This window comes from Diabrotica virgifera, chromosome 10 (genome assembly GCF_917563875.1).
Source record: "Diabrotica virgifera virgifera chromosome 10, PGI_DIABVI_V3a".
Taxonomy (NCBI): Eukaryota; Metazoa; Arthropoda; class Insecta; order Coleoptera; family Chrysomelidae; genus Diabrotica; species Diabrotica virgifera.
Genome location: NC_065452.1, coordinates 117,888,714 through 117,907,386, shown reverse-complemented (window position 1 = coordinate 117,907,386; position 18,673 = coordinate 117,888,714). Strand labels below are relative to the sequence as shown.

At 32.7% G+C, this 18,673-nt stretch overlaps 1 protein-coding gene across 1 annotated transcript in view; it reads left to right on the top strand.

Annotated features, from left to right (window-relative positions):
• Positions 1-18,673, top strand: part of LOC114333090 (uncharacterized) — a 250,686-nt gene that overhangs the window by 121,576 nt on the left and 110,437 nt on the right. The window contains exons 16-20 of the mRNA XM_050663634.1: positions 3,186-3,418; positions 11,787-11,911; positions 11,965-12,126; positions 13,779-13,960; positions 17,662-17,845. Of these exons, the coding sequence (XP_050519591.1) occupies positions 3,186-3,418; positions 11,787-11,911; positions 11,965-12,126; positions 13,779-13,960; positions 17,662-17,845 (886 nt within the window). The remainder of the gene's footprint in view (positions 1-3,185; positions 3,419-11,786; positions 11,912-11,964; positions 12,127-13,778; positions 13,961-17,661; positions 17,846-18,673) is intronic.

Below are 18,673 nucleotides of genomic sequence, written 5' to 3'. Positions count from 1 at the left end.
AAATACGTGAATATAGTAAGACTTGAATGCATGTATAGCATATTATTAGTAAGTTTTCATCCAAAATACATTTAAAGAAAAATTATTGAAAATCGTTCATAAAAGGTATATAATTTTATTAAAATCCCTTCAAGGGCTACATCAAATCAGAGAACGTTTTCGATATAAAAATATTATCTTCATCAATGCTAGTACAGGTTAATCACATGCTGAGCCACCAAAAATACTTGGACTTGGGTATAAACCCTTTAAATGTTATGAAAATATGTTAAATTTACATTATTAATTTTCCAAACGATCATGGATGAAATTGTCATAGATATAGCCCTTAGTCATCACATGACTCCCAACATACCACCACACGACGTGGGTTGCTGAACAGATGGATCTGTCCTTACATTACGAACGACGGATGACAACTCTAAGATCTTACTACTACTACTATCGGTTTACAGCGTTCTCTGACGCCTTCCAACTCCTAACCGCTATTTTTCTCTGTTTAACCATAGACCTCGAGGTATTTCTCTTTCCTCTAGTTCTTCTTCAATTCCCCCCCTCCATCTTCTTCTCGGACTTCCTCTTTTTCTTCTCCCTTGTAGTGTCCACGCCAAAGTCTGTTTAGGGATCCTGTCATTTAAAATTCTCTGTACATGGTCGTACCATATTAGTTGTCTCGTTTTTATGTCATCAATTATTATTGTATGTGTGACTTCCATCATTTCTCATATTTTCTCATTTGGTATCCAATCTCTTCTTGATTTGTCTGCTGCTCTTCTCCAGAAGTCCATTTATGTTACTAGTAACATATTCTCTGTTCTTTGTTTCAATTGCCAAACTTCACTGTCATATGTGATTACATTTTTAAGTATGGTATTGTATATGAGCTGTTTGTTCGCTTTAGATATTGTTTGATCCCACAGAATGCCATTCATCATGGATATGGCTTTTCTACCCTGTATGTTTCTGTCTGTTGTAGCAGCATCGAGTGTTCCATCTTGAGATATCTTCATGCCCAGGTACTTATATCCATCAGACTGTTTAATTTCTACCCCATCGTCTAATGTAATTTACTGCTTTGTGCCTCCAATACACATGGCTTCAGTTTTCTTAATGTTGACTTCGAGACCCGATTTGTTATATTCTTCTATCAGATTTCGCGTCATGTAACTCAAGTCGTCATGATCTTGAGCAATCAGAATTTGGTCATCAGCGAAACATAAAGTGTATAGTGTTGTCCCGTCATTAACAGGGATTCCCATGCCATTCCAGATTTTACTCTTTAAGTAAATTCATTTTATTTTAGTATTTGCATAATATATACCCACATAACAATTTCACGTTCTTAGTATATTCATAGAACATACTTTTCAGAAAAAGCGTATGCTGAGAATTTGCGTAATTACCATTGGGAATGTGCAGAGAACATGCTACACATTAAAGTACAGTGCTGCACTACATTACAGTACTTAAACGTTCTATTTATATACCTAGAATGTACTGCCGCACTTCTTTTCAGTATACACCAAGGATATACTTTTTAGAATATTCTAAGGAGGCGCTATAAACCTTCTATTCATATACTTAGAATATACTACTGCACATATTTTTAGTACATGGGAAGAATATACTTTTAAAGAATATTCCAAGGAAGTGCTATATTGCTCAGAAGTATGTTGTCAGCATTACCCAATCTCATCGATCCTTGGTTCTACTTTCTACTAAGTATTATATTTACATATTGCATATGGGAATGTAGTTAGTACATTCTACAATATTACTTAAAAAGTAAGTATAAAATATATAAATTTTGAAATGATGAAAATGATTTTGAAAAAAAAAAAATGAAATCGTAGAATATGTATCTTTACCTGTTTTTAGCGCTGTAATGGCCATAAATAAATATTCCAACCGCCTGTATACCGAAGTCCGCAACATTTGTGTGGTTATCAAGGATAGTGCTGTAGTCAAATCCATCACTTATAATAAACTTATTCCTGTTGTGTTTATCTATCCACCGATATTGCATATTGTAAGAAAATTTACAATTTATGATGGCGAAGCCTGTTTAGGATAGTAAATATTGTTTAGGAAACAATATTTAGCATCTTATATTGCTCCGAATGGCTTCACTATAGGAAGTTAATGTTTTAGAAAACTATAATATATATTCATATGTATTCACAATATTATTGTTGTCTGATATAACGAAATCCGCTAAAAACGAGGTAATTAGTCCACCATTTCAGTTCTCATTATAGAGGGAGTCTACTGTGTTTTCATATTTTGCCTTTGTTCCCTACCTATCCCCTACCCATATGCAGGTATGCATTGGCCAGATCAGAATGAGAATGGCCGTTTCCCGTAAGCTTACCTATCTGAATGTAAATTCCATGTAAAAATAAAATTCTACGTAAAAATACTCTTGGTAAACTTAAATAAAAATAGTAAATTCATTTCAATTATGAAAACAAAACAAGAACTTCTCCTTTTTCGTTAATACAATTAGTTTTAAAGTTTTTTGCCATACAATTAAAACAATTTTAAATAATGAATTCGGTAGTCCAATAGTAGCTAAGCTACATACCTACATAAATTTTATTAATTATTCTTAACGAAGTTGATAAAATCTATAAGCTAACATTAGTCCTCCTATACATACATATATTCTTTTTAAGATATTTTTAAGTCCTTTTTTATTTTGTGGCTTTAGCACTTAGATATTTAGCCAGATACTTAAAAGTACTTATAAGTATGTGTTACGCATATACTTTTAAGGAATATTCTGTAAAGGTATATTCTAAGAATAAACGTTTATGAATATTTCGAGAAACTACGTACACGAATGTGCTCAGTATAAGTATATTCGGTACGAGAATATTCTTTGAAGTATATGCAAAGAACATGAGATTTAGAATGTTTTTTATGGTATATACATGACATGTTTGCACTACGCATATACTAAAAATAATGCAATTCGACGAATTTTGGTGCTATATACTTTGAACATGGTGCGAACATCATTGTTATGTGGGTAGCTATGTATATTTATTTTATCGTATTTTAAAAGTCTATACTCTAAATAAATAAATCCTGAAACATTGAATAAGCAGAAAATGTTTTATTATAAATATTGATTTTCAATTTGTATAACAATGCTTTTCGTTAATCATCGTCTACTATTTTAGGAAATCCCAGTAAAACCACATTTTAAATCGTTAAATACACCACATTTAATTACGGACTTATTTAACGGTGTCAAAACTACACAGTTTTTACTAAACGATAATACCGAAAAGATAGAAAGTGATTTTTCCTTTTCTAATGTTACTGTTCTTGGCAATGTTGTACTTGGTGAAGCTGGCTCACATATTCCTGATTTAGAGAAAATATCCAGAGAAGCTGTCAAAAGAAGTGGAAGGTAATTATATATCTGGTGGATAAGTAACCTTTGCCGACTGGGGAACTGCGATCTCACAAAAACAATACTTCTAGAAATTTTTAGGCATACATGTCAAATTTTAGCGCGATTCGGCCATTAGTATTTATTTTTAATAGCTGCATAAAGTTGACGTGTTTGAAAAAATGACGCATGTGGAGAAAAACGATTTTCGATCTTTCCTTATTTTTTGAGAACGGTATTATTTGAGAAATAAAAGGAAACAAAAGAAAAGCTGGATAAATATTTTAGAACTAATGCTCCTTCAGACTACACTGTCAAATTTTGGTTCCGTGAATTTCGTAATGGCCGTATATCGTCGGGTTACAAGCAAAACGCACTGTCAAAAAAGTGGCTTTTGAGTTATTGCAGTTTTAAATTTGACTCATTATCTTATTCATCATTTAAAGATCCGCGTTAGTTTTTTTAAGAAAATCTCCGCTCTGTATATCTTCACACAAGTTTTAAAAACAATCTTTTATTAAAAAAATATTAAACTTAATAAAAGAAAAACTATAACAAACTAGTTTTTGTTACCCTCGCAATGACTTGTGTTTTACCTCAAACTGAAAAATTAATGTATTTTGCTTGTGCTTTTATAATCGCATTGTTGACTTATTCATACTTTAAATTTTGGTCTTGTAGAAAGTACTTACAGTCGGAAAAATGAAAGAATACCCATGAACGATCACATCAATCAAATATATTTTGCATTTGCTGTTTTTTTTTCCATAAATAACAAAAGAGAGAGATAGATTAGTAATAATCTGAATAATATGTGATTGATGTGATCGTTCATGGGTATTCTTTCATTTTTCCGACTGTAAATAACCTCATAGACAATTAGTGAAAATAATTTTAAAAACGATTTTTTATTGAGTAAAATATGACAGAAAAATTATTTGAAATGTTGATATTTTAATTTAGACTATCTCTTCATCCTCTGAGTCACTAACAGATGATGGTCCGGCTGTATTGTCCCTTACTAACGTTGAAGTTGGTAGACTCTCCTACCAACAGTGAAGAGCAGGTGGTACAATATTTTTTATTTACAAAGTTTCACCATATCCCTTTTTTCGCTTCAGAAATTGACAACTGCTTAGTGTACAATTCTGGGCCTCGGAGGTAAACTACACTATGTCGACATGGCGTTTTTTTGAAAAAGTATTTTTAATCCACTTATTTTATTAGTTGGATTATACAAATTGGTTATTTATTATCTCTAAAATATTGTCATATTGTCTGTCAACCAGTTATGGGATACATCAGATTTTTATTAACATCCTAAGTGCTCTAAACTTTGTTGCAAACATACGCTAAACAAAATAGTTTGAAATTACATAGTGTAGTTTACCTCCGAGGTACAGAATTTAGGAATGGTTAAAATTTTTGAAACGTCCTCTTTAACGTTTCTCTTGCTAAGGGTTCGTTTAAAATTAACATGTTATACTTTTATACTCATCTGCAAAGTTATATCTGCAAAATTATATTTATATTGAATAACTTTGGCAAATTTTTTAATACCTAAAACATTTCACGTTTAACCAATTAACAGTATTTCCTTCAAAGTCTTTGTTTTTATTTATTATCATCATATTCATCATCTAAGCCAGTGGTTCCCAACCTTTTATGTCTGGCGACCCACCTTCTGATGTTTTTTCATATTCGCGACCCATCCCTCACCCATGATAATACATAATGTACGTTATTCAGCTACTGTACAAGCCATGCCACGACCCACCTGATATCCTTCCGCGACCCACTAGTGGGTCGCGACCCACCGGTTGGGAAACGCTAATCTAAGCCAGTTTCTTCAAAGATATTATACAATATGTCCCTGTAAGTTGTATCCATATGGAAAACTTTTTTATTATTAATTTTACGAAAAAAAGTTATTCTTCATAAAAAGCTCTGCATGGTGTAAAACCTTAGATGTAGCCATCAAATATCAAATTTTTTGAATATTATACGAGGTATGTCAAAAAGTTTGAATTTCACTCAAGAGTAAAGAGTAAAGTAGCTTTATTTTTCACAATATTGAAAATTGCTATTATGAAAAGTTGTTTGGAATTTAAAACTATATTCTAGTATCCAATTACATCCTTCTAATTGAAAATTTTTTTGTTTTGAAAAGTTATGGATTACTAACATTATTTTCAGTTATTTCAATTCAGATAACTCTTTTATTATTAATTTCACGAAAAAAAGTTATTCTTAATAAAAAGTTCTGCATGGTCTAAAACCTAAAATACAACCATCTTATGTCAAATTTTATCAATTTTATACGAAGTATGTCAAAAAATATAAATTTCGCTCAAGAGTAAAATACGTTTATTTTTTACAATCTCGAAAATTGTTATTATGAAAAGTTATTTAGAATTAAAAACTATGTTTCAGTATGTAATTCCATCCTTCTAATTAAAATATTCTGAACTACAAAGGTACTTCACTTTTGATCTAAATTTTATCTTTTTTGACATACCTCGTATAAAATTTGCTATAAGATGGTTGTATTTTAGGTTTTAGACCATCCAGAACTTTTTATTAAGAATCACTTTTTTTCGTAAAATTAATAATAGAGTTATCAGAATTGAAATAACTGAAAATAATGTTAGTTATCCCTAATTTTTCAAAAAAAAGTTCTTTTTTCCATGTTTATGAAACAACTTTTCATAATAGCAATTTTCAGTATTGTGAAAAATAAAGCTACTTTACTCTTGAGTGAAATTCAAACTTTTTCACATACCTCGTATAACATTCATAAAATTTGATATCTGATGGCTGAATCTTGGGTTTTGGACCATGCAGAGCTTTTTATGAAGAATAACTTTTTCGTAAAATTAACAATAAAAAAGTTTTCCATATGGATACAACTTACAGGGACATACTATATATCTCCAAAGATGTATAAAGAATATCTAGAGATATTCTCGTATTTATGTACACTAAAAATATATATTTTGTGCTTGGCGGTTTCGATGGCACTATGCATGGAATCTACTTCCATGTAGGAATGCACACTCTCCATAAACTTCTGTTCAATGACATCAAGGGTTGAATGGCATTGAATAGTATGAAGCAACACAGCGACTATTTGTATGTTTCTATTTTGGCCACCACACGTATCAGAGAAGATAGTTAAATGCATCATATTTTTTCTATTCTCTGTTAATGATTATATATAAAGTGACAAACAGGTGCCAATTTCACAGCTACCCCTTTTTCCATTTACGTCTGTTCATGAATAACAAAATGCGTCATTGGGTGGGGCAGCTTCATAAATTATTGTAAAATTGTATAAGTTTAGTTTCCGTAAATAATAAAGCAAACTAATTTCAGATGTTGGAATTTGTAACACACTTTGCATGTCAGAGGAAATGGATATAAAACCATTGTCATCAGTTGCTCTCTGTTTGTCGGCTTCTTTTTGTTTCATTGCTGCATCTTTTCTTTCTAAATGCATCTGATACTTTTGTTCCAGCTTTGTCCTGTCCTCTGGAGCGGCCTTTTCATATTCGCTGCAAGTCATACATTGATCTTTCTTTGGTTTGGAAAATGAAAATTATATTCCTTACAGAAGATTTGTCTGTAAGTAATGAGACTTACTTTTGGCATATTATTTCTTTGGCAATCTTCTAAAAAGAGACAATGCATCTTTTTTAATTCAGATTTTTATTCAGGGAGAGAGTTTTTGTTGACTTCCTTGTATAGTGACTTTCCATCACTGGAAAACTCTCAATATAATTTCACTCTTAATCTAATTTCTTCAGATGTTTTGTTGCACGGAATATGTTTACCTCGATTGTCTTCACCTCCATATTCGCCACTCTGGCTTTTATGTTGAAATACATTGATGATTGGTAAATTTGAAATACAGAGTGTTGCACAGAAAAACTTTTGGCATACTTAAATCTTATTATTGTTACTTAAAAAGTAGTTTTCTGCATTATTTCTTTGCTTGCTGTCATTGACCTTTCTAGTCTATATGTTTTTACTTCTTTAGACAAAACGTTTATTAATATAAAATTTCTTTGTCTGAGGGAAAGGGATCCTCTGGGGAAAAATTGTTACTGCATTTATATCTACCTGCAACGAGAGCAATCAACAGGTTTAGGTAGCTTTGGTGCCTGAGTCCTTCCTGTTCTGCTTTTATAAGGTAAACCTTGAATATTATTTTTTCTTTCTATGTTTCTTTTCCAAAGCGCTGGTTTCGCTTGTTTCCACCTTACTCGTTTCTCTTCTGTTATTGGTTTTCTCTTTTTTGACCTGCAATGTTTTCATCTACTATCAAACTTTGTCCCTTTTTTAGACTCACCTCCCTTTCCGAACTATCACTTTTATTGTCTGACTAAATGGGCGGTATCCAGTCTCTATCTTTCATGGAAACTTGTACTAAATCGTTTTTAACGGGAGTTTAAAAACCAAATTCAACCAGTAAAATCCACTATGTCAAATAATTGCCTTTAGTAAAATCCACTAAGTCACTAATGGATTTTGCCTGAACAAAAATTTGTTGATAAAGACTTAGTGAATACAGAATTTTATTGTTTTGTGTTGTCAAGGATAAAAATATACTTAGTGGATTTTACTAGTATATAAACTAAACAAATTGCAATATCAATATGTAATTAAGTCAAAGATGACAAAAACTGACTTAGTGTATTTTGCTTGTAACCTGACGAATCTACTTTGGATGAACCATGTACTGGACGGCCCACAGATGCAGTTACATCGGAAAATGTGAAGAACGTCCACGAAATGGTTCTAGTTGATCGTAAAGTGAAGGTCCGTGAATTGGCAGAGTCCAAAATAATTAGTAAAGAGAGCACAAGTCATATTTTGAACGAAGTTTTGAATATGAAAAAATTATCCTGCCGATGGGTGACGCGTTTGCTGACCATCTGTCAAAAACGTGATCATGTGACCACTTCTCAGCAGTGTTTGGACTTATGAAGCGCAATCCGTCGGACTTTTAGTGTTGACTGGTAACTGTTGATGGAACTTGGATCCACGGCTACACACCAGAGAACAGAATGAAGATGAACAGATGAAGTCTTTAAAAGTGCTCCAAAAGGGCCAAAAGTCGATCAACGGGTCGGAAAGGTCATGACCACTGTATTTTGGGATCGCAATGGCATAATTTTAATTAACTATCTTGAAAAAGGTAATACTATCAATATCCAATATTATTGTGCGTTATTGGACAAACTGAAGTAGTAGCTCAGTGAGAAACGGCCCCATATGCAGAAGAAAAAAATATTGTTTCTCCAAGACAATGCAACGATTCCCAAGAGTGTTGACAATAGCAAAAATTCACGAGTTGCGGTTCGAATTGCTTTCTCATCCGGCTTAATCCCCTGATTTGGCTCCTCCGATTGTTATGTGTTCCCAAATCTGAAGAGAATGGTCGTAAATAAAAAGTTGAGCTCGAATGAAGAGATAATTGAAGACACAAACAGCTAATTTGCAGAGCTTCCAGAATCGTATTATTCGCACGGCATAAAAGTTTAAATCATCGTGGGAATCGTTGTATTGAGCTAACAGGAGACTATATTAAATAAAATAAAAGCATGTTCAGGAAAAACATGTTTTCATTTCAAAGGAGGTTACTTATCAGACCATCTAGTAGTTATAGTGTAAGTCAGAAATATAATAGAAACACTTTAAGAGCGGTACGTTAGAACCCTTCACTGGTTAAGGCGAATTTAGACTTATTCACTTTACATGTACACTGCGGATGATAGATGAAAAGTGAAAGTGTAGATTGAAAAGGTCAGCAAATTACATTTTCACTGACGGAATTCGTTTCACAGTCTTTTCAAAATGGCGAATAGTCCTGACGTGGAGTTAATAAGTAAAGCATTACTAGAAGAATGTCGAAAATTAGAAAAAAATCAGGGAGTTTGCCTCTTTCAACCACAATAAACGAGGAGTATAAACATCAGCGCTTCCTGCTTCACTCTTTTCTGACTTCCTAATTTTAGCTAACTCAACAATAATAGCGAGTGTGGATAGTTTTTATTTTTGATTTTATGTCGCCTATATTTAATCCAGATAAATGTAGCTGTTTTAGTAGGGACCTGTTTGCATTTTCACAAAAAATATTTATTTGATGGTAGTACGGGAACATCCATAAACTACGTCGTTGATAAGGGGGAGGGGGAATTTTGCTTATTACGACGGTATACGACAGGGGGGAGGGGGCCATGAGTGCACATCCGACGTCGTTTGAAGTTCACGAATATAAAAAATATATCCTATTTAGAATTAAAAAAAAATTGTATATTATTTTTATCGCATACTTTTCATTTTGTTTTTATCACTCACAGCCTTAATAATATTGCTAGCAGTTTTATACAGACTAACAAACAATAAAACATTGTTCTATGTCTTTACACAAACGCTTCTTTTCAGAACAACATCTGGAAGCAATAAATATTAAATTGTTTAGATACTTATTTACTGAATACTCTGTGTGAAACAATTCTACAAGAATGAATAGAAATAAAATATTATATTCGATTTAGTTAGTACATTGTATCTATTTATACTTAATAAAAGAAATGGCATTGGAATCAAAACAAAATAAATATTAAGATTTATATGATGTATTTAAGAAAGCATAGGTAACTCCGATAAAAGTGTTGTCATTTGTCCCAATAAAGCTAATTATTAGTTTTACAGTGAATTGAGAGAAAAAAGTATGCGGTTATTAATGAGCTACATGGTAATACTGATTTGAATACATTCGTAAATAAACTTGGAGAGCTAACTTTAAAAAATCCAGAAATAACATTGAATTTTAAAAAAATCTCTAAAAAGGGGGGTCATGAGTTGCAATTGCAACGTCGGTATAAGGGGGGGGGTCAACTGTAAACGAAGCTTTACGACGGAAGGGGGGAGCGTATTAAAAACTCCCAAAACTTTTACGACGTAGTTTATGGATGTTTCCTCCTCAGATTTATTATTCCACAGGCACTCATGATTACGATATATTTCTAGAAATACGCATATTATGTTCATCTTTCCACTGAAAAGTCATTTTACGTAGGTATCAAAATATAAATTTATGACAAAAATACCGAAAAAACAAGTTTACACTTTATACACTAGTGGTTCATTGTGGAAGAATCATCCAACCATATCATCAAAAGTAGGAACACCTTCTACTTTGTTCACTGTTTACTTTGGATGTGCATCTTGTATGAAATGTAGATGAAGAGTATGATTATACCTTTCATTGCAGATGAATCATCCACAGTGTACATCTAAAGTGAATAGTCTAAATTCGCCTTTACCGAGCGGTTTGAATTCGGTCTATGCGAAGTGCGAAGCATTGACTGCGTTCACCAGATGCAAACACCTTCACAAATGTTTGCGCTTTGAATCTAAACTTGTTGACAGCGAGCTGAACGGGTGGTTGTTTAGGTTAAAATTTGACATTTTGCTTGCTTGGTTTGAACGTAACCTAAAATAAATTTTCTCAATAAATACGTTTTTTAATTTATTTTTTTTATTAAAGGAAAAAAGAAAATTTATTTAATAGATAATAACGTAGCAGAATGTCTTCAGTAGCCTTTATTTTATATATAAAACCCTTATCAAAATATTCTACAATATATACAATTTAAATTCCCGCCATATTTTTTCAATATTCAACACGTTTGCAAAGTTCAACTTAAATATCTTATGTTTGCAAAAATGGCGACCGCTTTCCAAACATGTTTGACGTTAGCAAGTCGTTCAGAACCATAAAGCGCAAACTGATTGCCAACGTTTGCATCTGGTGAACGCGCCCATTGAGTTGGGGAGCAGTTCCTTACTAGAGTGTAATTATCGGTATTTTAGTTGTGGTATTGCGCAATTAATATGCCGACCAATTACAAGTCTAATAATAAAAAAGAGCAGAAATATGCTTACATTTCTTGCTGAATTTTAAAAATATTTAACTGTATACTTAATTTTAGATATAACTATTTTTTTTACGTTCTCTAACAGCAATAATTCTAAGAATAGCATGACTAAATTACGAAAGCTATTCTAGAACCGTTATCAATGCAAGCATGCGGCAAAAGGGAGGGTCTCTGAACATTTAAATGTAAATTATTTTTTTTATTTATTTATGTAAATGTTAATTTTAGCACATACGATATGTTCTGCTCCAACGGTGTATACCTAAGGAAAAAATTAATAGTTTTAATTACATATTTAGTGACCAGAAAAACCAGCCGCCACACTAGAGCTTAAAGCAGAACTACCAAAACCTACAAATCTATTATATTTTTCAATTATCTCGCTCTAATAAGAATAAATGCCTTGACCAATAAAAAATAATATAAATTCATTTTAGTCAAACCATACATGGGAAAAAGAATTACTTGGACACTCTTAGTATCGATGTTCTGGAAACTAAAATATTGGGAGATATTAACGTTTCTGATGCCATAAATAGCAAAGCATTAACAAATGTTACAGGTAAACAAATATAGATAGCAATGTCATTTTGTTGAATTACTGTTGTGTTTAAGGGAGAAAAACGATCAAGAACTTGATAGTAGAAGGTGATATAGATTGCAATCTGAAAAATATTAAATCTATAAATGATGTTGCATTGGGCAGTATAAGAGAAAAGTACGTTTTTATTGATCAGCCACATAAATTTAGCAATTTGGATTTCCACATCCTTAATGGTACGTAAAAATCACTCTGTGCTAGTTTAATGATTGTAATCATTAAACTAGCTGTGTGGTAGTAATATCGTCTTTTGTCATTATAATCCTGGATGTTGGCGATCATTATGAAAATCTTTACTTTATTTGCAGCAAGGCGGAAAAGCTGCAAATATGTTGTGTTGAACCATGTTCTGAGATTCTTTAACCAGGATGTTCTTCTGCTTCCTGGACCTCGCTTTTTAAATATTTTCCCTGCAGTATAGCTTGTAGGAGGGAATATATATGGATTCATTTCGCATAATGTGTCCAAAGTATTCCAACTTTCGATATTTGATGGTGGCTATCGGTTCTTCCTCATTCTTCTAAAGACCTCCTTATTTGTGACCCGATCAGTCCACGGGATTTTAAGAATTCACCGATATAGCCACATCACAAATGTTTCCAATTTTCGGCACATATCTTCGTTCAAGATCCACGATTCAACACCATAAAAATGGACAGAGAAGACCTAGCATCGCAGCATTCTTACTTTTATACCAAGAGAAAAGTTCTTGAAACAGGCCCCCATACGGTTGAAGGTGGATCTAGCTTTTCCGATGTGCACTCTTATCTCTTGGTTGTTGGTCCATCGTCCATACTTCATCTATTATGGTGCCGAGGTAATGAGTCACTATTTCTACAGGGGTTTGGTTAATGTAGATTCCATATTGTTGACTGTAATACTTGATATTGTTCATGAGGACTTGTAAGGTCTCCTACTATGGTGTCATCTGCATACCTGCTGTTATTTAGCCGGTACCCGTTTAATAGAATACCTTTTTCAGTTTCGTGCAAAGCTTCGATAAATATTCCCCTAGAGTAGAGATTGAAAATTAAAGGGGACAAAATGCAGCCTTGCCTCACTCCACGCATGATTTTCACATATTTGGTGTGTTTATCTTCAAGTCTGAGGTTTCCAGTCTGATTCCAGTAAAGGTTTCTAATTATTTTCAGATCTTAGTTGTTAATTCCTACTTCTTTTAGTAGCTGCATCATCTTGGCGTGGCGTGCTTTCTCGTAATTAACCAAACATGCGTATACGTTGCAGTTGACGTCTCTGCATCTCTGGAATAAGACTTGTATTGAAAACAAAGCCTCTCTCGTACCAACAGCATTTATGAATCCGAACTGGTTGGGCAAAATTTGATTTTCACATAGCTTATAAATTCTCTTATGGATTATTTTTACATTTTTAGGAACAATCTTAGGAGATGACTCATCACGCTTATCGTACGGTATTCTTCGCACTTTTTGGCTCCTGGTTTTTTGGAAGTACAATAAACTCAGACTTCAGCTATTCTGTTGGTATTTCTCCAGAATTGTAGGCATATGTTATTGAATATCTTCTTGCTTATTGCTACTGATTTGTTGTCCATTAGTTTGAGTGCTACTGACACTATGCTACCTAAAGCTAAATATAAACATAATAAGGTTTTTTTGTGGAATTTTTAAGATAAATATTGTGTTTATATGGGATAAAGCCACAATTGACTATAATGAAAATTACATTTTAAACTAATATATGACGTCTCGATTTCCACTTCGGAGATTGATTTCAAAATATTTTTTTCACGACTTTTGTGAAAAAGTAAAATTTTGTTTAATAACGTTAAAATTATTTTTTATTTCAGTAACTAATTTAACATTAAAAAATATCAATGGCCACGATTTAACCGTGTACTACTCGCTTGCTGAGTTGTTAAATAGTACTAAGATGTTACATAATTTAACAATCAATGGAAACGTTAGTATTGACCACATCAAGAATATGTCCTCGCTGAATGACATTTCCTATCAAGATTTATTAGAACATGTAAGTACTCTAAGTTGTTCTATTAAAACTAAATTCGTTAGAATTAATTGGTCACATTATTTTGACAATGTGAAAAAAATTTTACTTCAAACTTATCCTAGAATTGCGCTTTAACAAAATAATTATTTTATTAAAAAAAGATTTTTCTAATATATACTGCGAGGCATACGTTAGGAATATAGGCTCTATTGCTCAAGTTATGCTCATTTTCATAGTTGATTAACAGTCCTCCCTGCAGGGTGTCTCAAACTTAACATAAGAAAAACATTTCTTGTCTTCCACCCGGTATAAGTACAAAAAAGAAGTGTGTGTAGACCTTTGCACAACTGTGTAAATACTTAAGAAACATCTAAAACAAAAAAAAAATTAGCAGTGTTCATGAAAAAATCAATTATGAAAATGAGCATAATTTTGTATATTTTATAGTCAAAGCCCGAATTTCAGGCACTCCTAGGTTTGACTAGGCAATCCTCAGGTCTGACTGAGGGTCTTAGTCAAAGCCCGAAATAAATTACAGTTTCGGCCTTTGACTAGTCAAACCTAGGAGAGACTACGTTGGTCAGGCAAAGGTCAAAATCGTTTGACTAGTCAAACCCCGATCAACTATTAAAATGTCGTAATTTGTTAGATTAGGTTTAATAAAACGTCAGTTTTTAATTTAAATGTTTATTATTTTTATATTGTCGTAATTAAAATAAAACAATTAGTGTTTATTCTCACATGTTGAGGCACTATGGCAGTTAGAGTTGCAAAATACGTTAGACCATTTACACTTACATAATTTTGAAAAACATTTCTTATTGCAGTAGCATTTTATAAAGCCTTGTCCACCAAATTTAGAATCTTTCGTACTAATTTCTCTTAAGAGACAGCTTAACGCCTGGAACATCTTTGAAATTAAGAAAAAAATTCGCGTTGGATTCTCTTAATTTGATTTTTTGAAAAAATTGTGTTTATTGTTCCATATTTCGTACCAACTCTATATAAACCGTCAATTGTTTTATCTTGTATGATACACAAAATATTTCGAGCATCTCCTTTGGCTGTATCATAGCTTGGGATAAGTTTTGTTAAAGTTTTTCCGTTCGAAATTGGAGGAAATTTTGTTTTACTTACTTAATTGTTTTATAGCATTAGCCTGAGCATAAAGATCTTCAATCACCTTTCCTTTATTTCTTTTAATCGTTTCTGTCTGTGCACAACGCATGCATGTAACTTTTTTTTCAAAATGTTCATAGTATGCACCAAGTGTGCTGTCAAAACACACAACATATACCAACTGATTACAAATTATGCACGTATGAGCTCTCTTTGTGGCAAGTACAACAAACCACAAACCTCCAATTTCGATCGGAAAAACTGTAACAATACCTATCCCCAGATTTGATAGAGTCAAAGGAGATGCTCGTTGACGGTTTATATAGAGTTCGTAAGAAATACGGAACAATAAACACACTTTTTCAAGAAATTAAATAAGAGAATTCAAAGAGAATTTTCTTAACTTCGAAGATGTTCCAGACGTTAAACTGTCTCTAAGAGAAATTAGTACATAATATTCTAAATTTGGAGGACAAGGCTTTATAAAATGCTACTTCTATAAGAAACGTTTTTAAAATTATGAAAGTGTAAAAGGTCAAACGTATTGGGCAACTCTAAATGCCATAATGCCTCATCATGTGAGAATAAACACTAACTGTTTTATTTTAATTAAGACACTATAAAAATAATAAACATTTAAATTAAAAAATGACGTTTTATTAAACCTGATCTAACAAATTACGACATTTTATTAGCTGATCGGGGTTTGACTAGTCAAACCCCGATTTCATAAAATTAAATTTCGACCTTTGCCTGACCATCTGAGTCTCTCCTAGGTTTGACTAGTCAAAGGCCGAAATTATAATTTATTTCGGGCTTTGACTAAGACCGTCAGTCAGACCTGAGGATTGCCTAGTCAAACCTAGGAGTGCCTGAAATTCGGGCTTTGACTATAATATATATACCTAACTTATACCTCGCAGTTTACTACTCTTTTTCTCAGCATGTCACTAAGGATGTGGTCTCCAATAGACGCTGTAGGCTGCGTACAGCCTCACGCCCTAGGAAAATTGTTCATTTTCTTTACTTTTAATAAAGTTTGAAGAACAAAAACTATCTTCGCCTTTAAGGAAAAATCCTGAAACAGCTCGATATTTTATTTTTAAATTATGATTTTTTGACATATATGTTATACTAGTGACGTCATCCATCTGACTGTTAGGACGTAATCGATGATTTTTTTTTAATAAGAATGGGATTCGTGTGCTAGCTCATTTGAAAAGTTATTCAATGCTCTATTCAGCAATTTAAACATTTTTTGCATATTTCATTTTTGAATATGAAGATTCGGATAGATATGATCAAGCAAACAACGTGAAGAACAAATAAGCGCAACTTTTGAGAATTTTATAGTTATTCGGTGATAATTTCCAGAATTCTCAATGTTGATTTCCGTCTCTTTTTTCTTTAAAAATTACCTTCAAATTTTTATCATCTTTAATATCAATTAGTTCATCTGGCAACTTTGCGCTTTTAAATCCCTATGCCGCGAGTCGTGTAGTAGTGGCTACTTCTAAGTGCCAGGGATTTTCCACTAATAGAAGACATTTGTTAATTTTTTGCAAACAGTAAATCTTTCCTGAAATTCATCGCTTAATAAAACTAAGTAATGATTAGAAATATGTAGTAGCAAAGTTTTTTGGAGATACATCAATTTCATCTTATTGACCTTTTACCAATGTCGAAAAGTTATACAGATTTTTTATATTAATTTCCTCGATGTAGGTACCTACATCTTTAGCTTGTCCCTGAAAGCAAATATTTTATCCTTCAACTGCGAAATAATTTTATGTTTACCTTTTACTTTGTAAACGACGATTAAGTTTGCCAAGTTTTCCTGTTATTATGTCGCAAATAATGCTAAAAGCCACCACCAACTATCTTACTCAAGTTTAAACTAATTTAATCGTTTTGAGAGCCCTTAATTTAGCCTTCAGGCCACATAAAAAACGCAAGAGGGCCGCAGGTTGAGTATCACTGGTCTAAGGGCTGTAGCACCTTGATGATAAATAACTTTTGTCTAATACTTATAATAAACAAAATATCTATATGACTGAATTATTTACTGCAAAATCTGTACCATAGAGTCTGATTTTCTGAAGAACATTTTTTTCTTTTGCTGTAAAAACGCAGCCGTGTGTTTTCTTTTCGGTAATCGTCAATTCGCTGTTGAAGTATCATTCATACATTCATAACATTGACGTATTAAGGGATTATTCCAATTTGCCCCATCCTTGAATTAACGAATTTATTTTATACGGCTGTTTCATACTGCATAATACTATTTATACTCATTATAATAAGAGTAGTAGAAGGATACTACTATACTCATTATAATAAGAGTAGTAGAAGGACTAACACAATGTTTGCAAATTTTTTGTCTTTTATTATAGTTATCCTACCGTGCGTCTGTGGTATTCTATTTGGATTTGACAGATTTATGTACGATTAAATTAATTCTTGAATTTTTTATTTTAACGATCTATAACAACCCAGAAACTCAAATTTTGTTATGTCTAATACCAATAATTTGATTTTAGTCTGGTCAATTGGCTATGCCAAGGCCATTGAAATACAAAAAAATTGATCTTCTACTATTTTAGGCACCGCATATTGGACAACATGGATTTTTGGACAAAATTAAATTTTCTAAAGAAATTAAGGTGGATAATTTAATCGCTTCCTCAATTAATGATTTAGATCTTAGAAATATAACTCAAAGAGTATTGACTAGACACAGAAAACAGAAAATAACAGCACCATTTACTTTTGAAAATATCAAAACAGGTAACTTTATATTTATTTATAATAGCTTAGTCAGGGACCTACAAAAGCCTTGTAGGCTTCCAAAAACTTACTTATTTCCCTACACTTTTTCCGGTTTCTCAGTTTTCTCCGAAAAAGAATAATCTCCGAAGAATTTCTGAGCACTTTTCTTTTCCAGATCTCTACTTTCTTTTCTTTCTGCTTTTTCGCATCTCATATTCCAGAAATGACATACGTTAAGTCCTTTGATGGCATGTCCCTTGTTTTGGCAATCCTGTATAACCTTTTCATGCCCCCGTGTGTTTCCAACTCTTCATACAGCTGTGCAGACCATCTTTCCTTAGAAGAAGCTACAGCGCTCTTCGCTTTCCTCTTTGATACCTTGTATAATCCCCTTATCTTCCTCTGTTTTAGACTTGTCATGCCTTTTTCTAGCCTCGCTCTTCTCTCTAACACTCTGCTGCACTCATCATTCCACCACATAGTTTTTTGTCCCTAGGAGGCCCTTTACCAGATGTTTTTTATAGCACTCTCGTAGTTTTATAGTTCCTCTCACTCTCATTCGTACCACAACTTTGCTTCACACTTGGTTCTCACCAATCATTGACTGTATATTTTTCAACAAGCTCTTCCAGCACTTTATTCTTACCAAATCCTTAACCTTTAACTTCCACCACTTTAGTTTCTGGTAGCATACTTACTTTCCTTTTATTACATATTTACTACCACCGGCCAGTTCAGCTAGAGTAGCTACACATTCACCTTTTATCACTTGACAGTTGGAAACCTTTTTTCAATGACTCTTATAAAGCAAACTTTCCTTTCCCCGCTACTATAGGTAACATACTG